The 12,125-nt window shown below is 46.4% G+C and overlaps 1 protein-coding gene across 3 annotated transcripts in view; it reads left to right on the top strand.

The window, feature by feature from the left end:
• Window positions 1-10,386, top strand: part of Rfx8 (RFX family member 8, lacking RFX DNA binding domain) — a 68,755-nt gene extending 58,369 nt beyond the window's left edge. For 2 of the 3 annotated variants that reach the window (XM_010637121.2, XM_010637120.2), the window contains 3 exons: window positions 2,096-2,210; window positions 4,763-5,079; window positions 10,126-10,386. In XM_010637121.2, the coding sequence (XP_010635423.1) occupies window positions 2,096-2,210; window positions 4,763-5,079; window positions 10,126-10,257 (564 nt within the window). In that variant the 3' untranslated portion in view covers window positions 10,258-10,386. The remainder of the gene's footprint in view (window positions 1-2,095; window positions 2,211-4,762; window positions 5,080-10,125) is intronic. The other variant, XM_010637123.2, reaches the window with a different exon arrangement.
• Window positions 10,387-12,125: the final 1,739 nt, after the last annotated feature.

Genomic DNA, 12,125 nt, shown 5'->3' with positions numbered 1-12,125 from the left:
TAGCAAGGGAGAGGATGGCCAGCTTTGTCACACATCTCTCACTGTTCTTGGCCCATGCAATCCCTTCTAAAAGGAGAAACAGGAAGTGCCTCACTGTTCAGAGTCCAAGGTTGGAGCCCATGGTTGTCCGAATCGCCCATTCGTGACTTCTTTCCTGGTAGCCTTTTGAAAGGCCCTTTGTGGGGGGTTTGTAGGTTCATTGTCTCCAAGGTTAACCCTCACCCTCACCCTTCACCAGTGGGAGGGGTCTCCCCAGAGTCCTGGTTCCCGGTGAGAAACATGGAGTGTTCACATCCCCCACCTGCGGGTTGCCAGGGCTTTCCGTGAGAGAGAGGAGAAAAAAGGGCATCCCCTCCTTTCTGGCTGGTCTCTCCATCTCTACTCCGGAGACCCCCGGTGCCAGACAGTGGGGGTCCGACGGGCTGTAAATGGAGAAGTAGCAGAGGCCCACTTGAAAGTCAGAGGACCCCGGGGTTTGGCCAAGGCTTGCTCTGAACCCAGAGAAGAGAGACTTCTTGGTCTGCCGTGGCAGCATCTTACTGGTTGGGACCTAGGTTAGTGCTCCACAGGCTGCTAGGGGACCTCACTCTGCTGGAACCATCCCGTTCTCAGGTTGCTTATAGGGCACAGTGGCCAGTGCACTGTTTTCCCAGAGAAGCAGCCTTATTTGCACCTTAGGGGATTCTGAGCTGCTTTATTCATGATCAGATAGTAGCGCACCAAAGAGTTAATCTAAAATAGCCACAGGCCTCTGCCAACAGCCAAGTGTAAGATGGAAATCAGACATGAACTAGTTCTAAAGAGGAGATAAAATGAAGGCTTATTATAGGAGGAAACATAGACAGCCCCGCCCCAGGAAAGAAAAAAGCTGACTGCTCCACAGACAGAGCAGCCAGCACCGAAAAGACACGCTCCACTTTTATGGGGGTCTCATAGCAATGTCAGTAATCATTCATGGGTTTGTTCTTGTTTTTCAAAAAAAGCCAGAGGACATTAGTGACCACATGGGCGTGAGTTTGCACATGGCCCAGATGCGCTAGAAATGTGCTCTACCCCTTCTCTGGGTGGAGCTCTTACATGAAAATGTGTTGCAGTGAAGGCACAGTGGTGCTTGGGGCCTTCATGCCCGTCTCTGCCCACACTGGCCTTACCCACTTTCCCACACAATGCACCTTCTTCTACTTGCCCATTCAGTCCACAACCCGATCAACTCTTCCCCACCGTCACTGCCACAAGTTGTAGTGTCTGCCTGTCTTCTCTCAGGCGGCTCCTCCAGAGTCTCACCTCTCTGTGGTGACTTCCAGTGGACTTCAGCATGATTGCTCCGCCGTGTTTCTTTGTGGGGCTTAATAACAGAAAGCTCCTAGACAAAGCAGACTTAACTGAGTTTATCTAGACAGAAAACAGCCCAGGAATGGGGCTACCCTTAGAATGAGAAGGTCCAGAGGGCAGACAGGAATGGGCAGAAGAAAGCAGAAATATGGAACTTGATGGGAACTGATCATTTCGAAGTTACTTTTCTTTTTTTGTAAGGGTGAAAGCAGAGGTGACTTACTTATCACGCCAGGGAAAACTGGTCTGTTAGTGGATTTGGCTAGTGTCTCTCTCTGACAGATTCTCAGAAGGTCAGATAAACACCTCGGCTTTGGTCTGGTGACCCAGACTTTTGCATGAGTGACTCCATTTTGTTTTGGTCTATTGAGGCCCAGAGCAGGAGCTCAATCCAAATCAGGAGCCTTCCATAAATTTTGTTTAAAGCCTTCCACAATTGACCTCTTTTTTAAAAAACTTGTGTGAGAAAAAGAAATTGTGTGAGAAATGGGGGTGGTGGGGTAGTAGGCCAGTTTTCTACCTCCCAGCTTTCCTCTACCTACTTCAAAGGACCCATCTCCGCAGGGGAGGGGACAAGGCTAGGCATGGTCCCCCCATTAATCTGCTGCCTCAGTTCTTATGCTCATCATTTTGTCTTCCTTTTCTTTGGAGGGTCTTTTAAGAATGCCTGTACATGACATTTGTGTGTGTTTGAGAACATGCTATTCTTCCATATTTCACCATTAAAACCGGTATTTGTTTTTCGTACAAAAAAATGTAATAGCCAAGCAAAAGCAAAGAGGAGTTTATCAAACAGGCTGCCAGCTTCCAGCTGAAGTGGAATTTTCTTCTCACCGCCGTGAGCAAAGCCATGACTCTCTGCCACAGGGACAGTTTTGGTAAGTCAGAGAATATAAAATAGTTTTGTATTCTGCCTTGCAGTATGAGTGTGCTCAGGAGGTGTGATCAATACAGTGAGTACCGTGAATGCTGCTGCTAAGTGCCACGGAGAAACACATGACACGGTGTCCTTATCCACCTCGTTCACCAGATCTGGCACCATGTGACTGCCGGCTCTTCCCCAAAGCCAAAAGTGACCATGAAAGATAAATGTTTTGAATTATTCAGGACACCCAGGAAACCATGAAGGCACAACTAAAGACACTCGTGAAGGAGGACTTCCAGAACTGCTTCAGAAAGTGGCAGGAATGGTGGGCTAAGTGTAGGCAAAGCCAGAGGGAGAATTCTGAGAGAGATTTACGGTAATGTGTCTTTTACTGTAATTTTTAAAAATGTAAACATTCGCCATATATTTCTACCACACCTCATACATTACTAAAGGACTAGGAATATAGCTTAGTGGTAGACCACTTGCTCGTTGTGTTCAAGGACCTGGATTTGAGTTTCAGCAAAGAAAGAGTGGGGGAAGAAAGAGAGAAAAGATGGAAAGAAGAAAAAAAGAAAGGGGGGAGGTAAAGAGGAGGAGGGAAAGAAGGGTGGACTTTTATAATCCAGTCATTCTCCTATTAATCTTTCTATGCAACATGTAACATAAATACACAAAACCATACAGGATGGCAGTCATCTTCGTGTTAATGACAAAGTGATAGTCCATTTAACACCTTGGTCCATCATAGGTGACATGTAGGAAGCCCACTCTTGCTTTTGAATTACATACTTGGTGATGTTTTGAGAAAAGCATTGAAAGACAACAGAAACGGAGGAAAAATTCAGTTCTTTGAAGCATCCATATTTAACTTTGCAGCACATTTTGCAAACTTCCTGGTCACTAGCTGGTTTTCCTCCATTGAGAAAAGTCATGCCTTTGATGAAGGTGCAGTACAAAGAGAACTGGAGGAAGAGAACTTTTTGCAGCTTCCTGGAAAGATTCATCCACTCAACAGACATTTCTTTTCTCCCTGTGATGTCCTGGGTGCCTTCCTGGGCAATAGGCAGCAGCAGTAGGAAGACAGGCAAAGTCCCTTCCCTGTTGGTTCACACATGAGTCAGGTGCATCACCCCTGGCAAGAGTGCTGCCAGGGGCCCTCCCAGTTGGCAGAGCAAGGTGACGGTAGCAGGCCCTGTCTAGGCCCTGTTCTAGGTCAGTTCTGCAGCCACATAGATGATGCCAGTTGAGAATAAGGCCCTGCTCTTTAGTGAACTCCCCACTGACTCTATTGTATGGTAATGCTTTGCCAGGACAAAGAGGTGAAGCAGAGCTCCTGTGCAATCACAGAAACAAGCCCAGACCTGGGGCTGTCTTGGCCTTTTACAGTCTACCTTCTCTGCACTCAGTGCAGAGTCAAAGCCCTCACACCAGTGGTTTTTCCTCTTCCTGTGGCCTGTAGCTCTCACAAGGTTGAGGCGGCCAGGCCTTGGTGATCAAGTTACTCTTAATCAGGCTGCACATCTCAGGCCAGGATCTCTCACCTCCATCCATCCAGGGAGAATGCATACTAGGTAGGGACAGGTCATAAGAGCTTCAAAATGGACAAAAGGCTTTGAAAAGATAGTGCGCAACCTGGGCTTGGGTGGTACATTCCTGGAATCCTAGCACTCCAGGAGGCTGAGGCAGGAGCATTGCAACTTCAAGCCCAGCCTGGACAACTTCAAGATTTAGCAAGATTTTTTTTTTCAGTACCAGGGATCGAATTTAGGACCCTGCACTTTTAAGGCAGGCATGGTGCCACTGAATTAAATCCTTGACCCTCTGTCTTTAAAAACAAGATTAAAAAAGAATTGAGGATGTAGCTTAGTGGAAAGGTCCTGGGTTCAATCCTCAGTACCAGAGGAATAAAAAAGATTGAGCACACCTTTTGTCATTTGGAAGCTATTCTATAGCTCTGTGCACACCAGCAGCATGGTAGCCATGCAGAGGAGTCTCGGTCACAGAAGAGCGAAATGCATGTGTCCGGTGGATGCATTTGATAACTGCTGAGAACATAGCTACTCGCATCTACGTGAAACCAATGCCACCATTCTTCACAGCCTCCTTCGAATCAACTGCAACCTCTTCTGAGTGCCTTCATTAAAGGGCTAAATAAAATTGTATCAGGGCCAAGTTCTATCTTCATTTAAATATTATCTGTAAGTAATTGCAGTAGGCCAAAGCTCCTGCTCTGTTTTCAGGCAAACATGAAGGATCATCTTTCTGGAAGAGTGGGGGGCATATCCAGCTCTGGGAATGGAACCCAGCACCTATAGGACTTACTTTCCCCGTCTCACACTAGATGGGCTTTAAATCCTCTGCGGAGGCTTAGACTGCCCATTGCATGTGGGTCACTGCAAGAGCAATGGGCCCATCACCTAACCACCTCCCACCCACTCCCAAGTCAGCAGTAGGAGCCAGGCTGTGCCTCAGAAAAGCCGTCAGTTTCACAGTGACGTCTTTATTGCCTCTCTGTCTGCAATCTATCAAGTGTATTCATTCCTGCTTGCTATTTAAATGTAGGCTCCTGGCATCTGTTACATTTGCTGCTTTTGGAATACGTGACTCACATATTTCAGTCATGCCTGGAAGAAGAAGAGGAAGAGGAGGACGTGGGGAACCCCAAGGATGTGCTTCCAGATGACCAGTCTCTCATCCAGCCAGTCCAGACCCTTTTCCACCCTCTAGATTCTCCACTACCTCAGGAGTACGAAAGCCCAGGTGCTGGGCCACCATGGGTGACACTGGGACACAAAAGTCATGGCCTCAGTCCCATGGGTGTGAGCAGCACGGTCCTCTGGGTCCTGGGCTTCCTGGTGGACACTGCCACGAGCAATAAGGTAGAGACACCAGGACAGACGCACACACACACACACACACACACACACACACACACACACACACACACACACCACAGAGTCATTTCCAGGGAAATAAAAACTACACAGTGGTTAAGAATCCCATAAAGGTCACAGGGTCCAACACAGATAACAGATTCTAAAAAACCCTCTTTGCTTGCACTCATTTTGCCAGGAGTGGTTACAATAGTTTGCTTGCCATCTCGGAACAGCTCAGATGCACAGTGCAGTGACAGGTGATGTGGTTAGGAATCCAGAATCAAGGGATGGAAGGTCCTGCCTTCCCAGGGTTCTCCTGCCACAGCTGGACTTGCCGAGCCCTGGAGCATCCCTGCTAACCTGAGCTACACACTCAAGGTGCTGCCAGCATCCCAGGAAAGGACACGTTGACCAGAAAGCATTTTGACACAATTAAATTGGGGCACATTTTAAAAGATATAAATATAAGAACTGCTATTTATCTAACACCCAGACTTTACCTTTCACGCCCATTTGAAGTTGTACAATCCTGTAGAATATCTGTGCTTATTGTTGCCAAGGGATGAATGAAGAAACTGGGGCTCAGAGAGCAAAGGGTTTACAAGGAAACACGGGAGACAGGGGAACACAGGTCGGACCCCTGGTCCACCTTCTCTCAAGCCCACTCTCAATGCACAACAGATCAGAAGAGAGCAGTCCAGGCCCCCAAAAGAGCAGGAAACAGGTTGGAGAGATCAAAAATAAGAGATCAAATGTTAGCAAAAGAGCCAGTCTGATACGGGAAGCAAAAACATGCCATGGTGGTGCACACCTGTAATCCCAGCACTTAGAAGACAGAGGCAGGAGGACCACTGTGAGTTCAAGGCCAGCCTGAACTACCTAGTGAGACCCTGTCTCAAGCCACAACAACAAAGATGACAGCAATTATCTTAGTATTGATTCCTCAAACATCTATACACATTTGATGTTCAGCCACTATTCGCAGTCTTCCATTTGTGGCCACAAGTTCCCTCTTGAATAGATGAGTTACATTTAGTAAGAGACCATTAGAAGCAAGTATTTCACCCTTCATTTGGATCAGCAGTAGCCAGGGCCAGGAGAATAAGTCACAGTGTAAAATTGTTCATTCCCTATAGTCTTCAACATAGTCAGATCCTTCCAGGATCCCTTCTTCCTGAACAAACTCTCCTTCTGGGCTTTCCACAGTAAGGAGAACCTGTACAAACTGTTACTCAGGTAAGAAGGCGTGTGAGACAGACACTGTATACAGGAGAGAGGAAATACCTCTGTCGGGCTTGTATGTTCTTCTGTCTGTCTGTATTTGATCTTTGCTTTTCCGTCTGAGGACAGTAAATTCACTTATCCAGCTGTATGCAATGCCCTCTGTCCACTTGATCCAGATGTTGCTCCTGGATTAAGTCTGGCTGGTCACTGCTCAAAAGCCAGTATTAGGAGATGAGAGTTGGTGGGAAGAAATTAGATTTATTCAAGACTGGCGTCTTGGGGGCTCCATTCTGAGTTGAATAGTGTGAAGGGCTTTTACAGGGTAGGAAAAGGGGAGAAGGGCACAAAAGCTGCAAGCTGAGTGAGGTCGCTCTCACCTAGTCTTGTGTCTCTCTTTTCTTTTCAGAAAATGGCACTGGACAGGGGCTAGCTCCTCTAGCTCAGCTGGGACAGATGCACTACTTTTATGCAAGTTAAATCCCACAGAAATTTACATGCTTTGCGACAGAACTAAAAGGTCACCAGATAGTCTGGGTTCTATAAATCTAAAGAAAGATAGTTAACACGCTGATCCTTTAGGCAGAGCTTCTCTAGAGAGTGTAGAAGACCAGGCAAAAGGGAGGGGCTGGAAAGGAATCTGAGAGCAGCAACCATATGGAGGGGCAAAGGCTCTGCTGAGGACAGGCCCTGTTGTGTCTGTAAATGCACTCCTGCCTCCTCTGTGAGAGAGCAAAGCAGATGTGGTCATGAAACTTGAAACATAAGATGGTGAAATCCTGGAGACTTGATGTCCAGATGGAGGCTGGGCCTCCTGGGCTGGGAACACTTAAAGTGCCATTTGGGGAGCGGGTGTTTCAGGGCTGTTGAAGGAGGCCTTGTCCCATCTGGATAGGGGACTGCTTGGCTATGCTGTGCCATAAACGGCTCTCCCTGCTCCCTGCACTCTGGGGGATGTGCCCAGGCCTGGCGGCAGAGCCCCTCGTGTGCTGCCCAGCAGTGACACAGCTGAGTCAACTTGGGAGCATTCTCTTGAGCCAAACAGGGCCAGGGTTAGTTCTGGGCCACAGTGCTCAGTTCCCGGGAGTAGTTCTGTTCACGGCTGGGACAAGAGGACAAGCCTAGCATAATAATCTGTCAAAGAACCATTAATCGGTGACTCCTGTAAAGCACAGAAAGAGGAGTTTATTCGGGACCATTGTGGTAGGTTAGGAACCACAGCAATGGGCTCTTGAATAGAAGAGACTGGTCCCAAGTCCAAGTACAACAGGGCAAGGGGAATGGATAGCCAAGGATCAAGGTGGGGCCAATAGGTAAAAAACCGCTGAGGGTAAACATCGGGGGTTGAGAGGATCTGGCTATGCTGACCTAACAGGGTTCTCACAGAAGAGGAGCCAGGATGACCAGTGTCACCTAGGTGTGGAGGACAAGGAAGCTGCTCGGACATGAGTGGGGTCAGATATTAAGGGTGGGAGGTGCTGGCTAAACTGGCTTAGCAGGGCTCATTGCTAAGACTGGATTTTAAAGAAATGCACTGAGGGGCCTAGAGAGAGGTGCAGGAGCCTGCAGAGTTTGGTCAAGTGGAGTCTTAGTCAAGTTTTGCTTGCTCCTTAGTCAGAGAGAGGACCCCGAGTCTACTTTTAGGCAGGTGTGGGGTGCACAGGGCCTGCTCCAAGTCCCTGCAGGCCAGGGCTTCCTGGGCAACCTGTGCGTCCCTGTGAGGCAGGAACGATCCTCAACCCCACTTCCCAGACAGCATCACTGAGGCTCTTGGAGGAGCTGGATAATTTTCCCAAGGTCACCTCACCAACATGGGAGAACATGAATCCACACTCCCCCAGGGCTCCTGGCACGGCTGTCTTCCCAGAGAGGACTCTGCCATGTGCTCAATTCCAAAATCAGGGGCTTCACATTGAGCAAGTGGGCAATTCTCACACTTCGATTCCTAGAGTCAAACTCCACCTCTTCCACCTATTAGCTGAGAACCACGGGAAGTTGCTCAATTCAAAGGGATAATATGGAATTCTATAGGAACATTGTGAGTTTAGACAAGTTAATCATTCTGAAATGCTTAGAAACTGCCTTACAACATGGTAAGAATCCAACAGCTGCTCATCATAATTATTATTTCTCCAATAAACCCTCCCCATCTGATGCCTTCCCTCACTACTCTCCACCCAACTCCCGGCTCCTCTGAAGCTCGTTACAGTAAGGTTGGACCTATATTGAATTGGCGGAAACAATAGAGAACATATTAAATATTTAATTGAACTACATAAGGAAGCGATACAAATAGATGAATGACAGATAATCCAAGGTAATATGCATTAGAGATTAATTAAACCCACTCTGTTCCTTCCTGCCTGCTGAATTAGCTATAATGACTTAAGCTACCACCCAAAGGCTCTGCTCCTCTCACTTTCATTGCCTTCCTTATTCAACACTCGCACTCATCATCAATAAAAAGCACACCCCGGCTGTCCCATCTGCGCTCATCTGCTGAGTTAACGCCCCATGCACTGCACATCTGCGACAGCTCCTACGCTGAGCGATTAGCGCTGCCCCACACCTAGGTAACTACCGAAGTCAGCATTCCGCAGCGCCACGTACATCTGTCACTCCAGCAACATTCAAAACAGGAAGATGCCAAAGGGAGCTTAGGAATAAGGCAAAAATAAATTACTGATGTTAAATGTGGAGTATTCTTTTAAAAGAACAAACCACGTGGTTTTCACATTAGGTCAGGTACTCAGGATTAAATCAGAGTAAACTATTAAGAGGGAGGGGAGATGGGGGGGAGAGAAAGATACAGAGAGAGAGCAAGAGCGAGAGCGAGAGAGCGAGAGAGAGAGAGAGAGAGAGAGAGAGAGAGAGAAAGAAACAAGAGACAGTGACAGAGAGGAGACAACTCTCCAATCCTGGGGAAAAAGTGAAAACAATTTTCTGAAAAAGAAGAAAGATATCTTTTCATTGATTGGTGATGTTATTGTTGAATCTGGAGAAAGAAAAACATACATTGGCGAATTTTGACACCCGTGTTTGTTGCACAAATCTTTGTCACACTGCATCAGCTTGTGGAGGATTTACTGACGAAATCAGACCAAGACAATACATTTCTGTTGGTTTGAAAGTACTTGTGGGCAAGGATTTGTAAGTCTTCTCGGTTCTCCCAGAGCTAGGGAAGGATCTCCTATTGTCCCTGTTCCCCAGGCAGGTTAAGTGGGAGGCAGCGGGAGGCTACATCAGAAGCTGTGAACCTCGTAGAAGCTGTGAACCTCTTGAATCTGTTACTACCTAAATGAGCAAGTGAGCAAGCAAGCGAGCGTCCCTTCATCAGGCATCAGATGACTGCTGCAGGTTCCTCTCACTCCTAGTGTCCTCTGATGGAGGGTGGAGGGAGAGCCTCTGTGGCAGCCGGAGAGGCCCATGTCAGCTCCAGGGACTGAGGAGGACGCAGGGCTTGGTGTCCTTGTGGGGAGGAGGCCACAGTGATCAGTGCTTCCGCCATGTGAGACCCCTGGGCATCTCCCTAGAGCTGCCCTGAGCTCTGTGCATCTTTCACCAAGCAGTGCACTCCGCTCCTTCTCCTGGGAGGAGCCCAGCCTCCCTCTTCCCCAACCCTTGCCCCCTCTAGGGTTTGCGGGTACTCTCGTGGCATCCTCACCAGGCCTAGGCGTTCTCTTGGGAAAGGAGGAGCTCCCCTAGCAGGGACACAGGCACACTCATCATATTACGTCCCCAGGCAGGGACAAGAGCACAGTACATGAGTTCCAATGGCTCTTCCTGGAGAGTTCTCATCTCTTCCTTTCAAATATGTCTCCCTCATAGCTCGTCCAAGTGTTGCTGGAGGACAAGGCCACCAAAAGCGCCATGAGACTCAGCCTTCCCATGGGAGAAGAGGCCCTCATCACCCTGAAAGATGGACGAAGATTTGTGATCCACATATCTGACGTTCCCTAAAGGTCTGAGAAAGCAGGGCTAGCATGAAAAAGAAAAATGGTTTAAACGAACAAGCCATGAGGAAGCAGCTAGAGTTGCCTTCTTAAAAATATGTTAAATCCTAAAGCTTTTATATTGCTATGAAAAAGGTCCATGTATATACTAGAGGTAGCATTTATGTTCATATGTATTCCAAAGAGTTGATCTCGATCAAACTATAAGCTGATTTGAAGAATAATTTTTGTCTCTATTGTTTTTCTTCTGGACTTTTCCAAGTGTTTTTATTTTGGGATCTAACCAATGAGACATTTAGGAAATCCGGTTGGGACTACGAATGGTTAAGTCTCCAGAGAAATAAACTTTGAAGAACACGAACTGGCATGGCATATACCTGTAATCCCAGCACTCAGGAGGCTGAGGCAGGAGGATCGCTGTGAGGTCGAGACCAGTCTGGGCTACACAGTGAGTTCCAGGTCAGTCTCAATTACATGTCTTAAAAAAAAACAACAAAAAAAAAAAAGAAAAGAAAAGAAAGAAAAAGAAAAAGAAAAACAAAGAAAGAACAAATCATTGTTATACCAGATCCATTTTTATGTAACTGATTATAATATTTAAAAGAAATTTAAAAATTCATGCTTAACATGATTTCTCTTACAAATGAGAAGAATAGAGAATATATTATTTATCTTATATTACATATGAAATGAACTAGATTTACCTACAAAATCAATTTCATTTCCCTAAATGCTTAGAAATGAAAGAACAAATCATTGTTATACCAGATCCATTTTTATGTAACTGATTATAATATTTAAAAGAAATTTAAAAATTCATGCTTAACATGATTTCTGGTACAAATGAGAAGAATAGAGAATATATTATTTATCTTATATTACATATGAAATGAACTAGATTTACCTACAAAATCAATTTCATTTCCCTAAATGCTTAGAAATTTTAAAGAACCATAAGACACCTAAAGATTCATTAAGAATTATTCCTGGGTACTGCCTGCCTTGCAAGCACAAGGACCCGAGTTCAATCCCCTATAATAACAACAACAACAACAAAAATTATTCCTCTTTATGGTTAAAAAAAGTAATTATTTTTCAGAACCCTTTATGACTCCATTTACTAGGTTCTCCCCTTCCCCACTATCTCTAGAAGGAACAGCCCTGGTCCCTGGTCATGATCCTTTCCCTAGTGACCACTGACTGACTCTGAACATCACGGGTCTGCTCACAAGGAAGCAGACGATCCATGGCCTGAGTCAGAACAAAAGCAGCAACAAGATTTATAAGTCTGGAACAGTGCGTTTTGTTTGCATATTTTGGGGTAAACTGATTAGCTAAGAGCTGGCAGAGGTCATCCCGGGGGTGCTGTTCTTGAATACCCAAGTTTATCAAAGAAAGCGATTTCAACTGTGTACCTGCAGGAGTGGAAGTCAGGACGCAAGGTGAAGATAGGGAGTCGGGAGGGGTCTGAAATTGTTGCAATTTTTTTTTTCATTTTTCAAACGCTGGGGATGGAATCCAGGGCCTCACACGCACAAGGCAAGCGCTCTACCACTGAGCCAAAGCCCAGCCCCTCTTTGTGCTCTCGGACACCTGGGTCAGCCAAGGCAGGAGGCCAAGCAGGTGAGAGTGGCCACAACATCGCGCCCTGCAGGCCTCGAGGCCCACAGCACTTCTTGGCAGGAAGAGCTTTTCTTGCGACTATGTGTTGATAAAGCTTCACGTTTTGATTATTTCCCTGGGACAGACACTATGACTGATCAGAGAAAGCCTCCTATTATTTGAAGACAAATGAGAACAGGAAATCTCCCTAGCCCTCACTCCATACTTCAAGCTTGGATTTTTTTTTTTTTTTTTTTTTTTTTTTTTTTTTTT

The sequence above is a fragment of the Fukomys damarensis genome, unplaced genomic scaffold, assembly GCF_012274545.1.
Source record: "Fukomys damarensis isolate Sample0158 unplaced genomic scaffold, DMR_v1.0_HiC HiC_scaffold_9, whole genome shotgun sequence".
NCBI classification, from domain to species: Eukaryota; Metazoa; Chordata; class Mammalia; order Rodentia; family Bathyergidae; genus Fukomys; species Fukomys damarensis.
The sequence above is the reverse complement of the archived record's forward strand: the minus strand, read 5'-3'. Positions and strand labels throughout refer to the sequence as shown.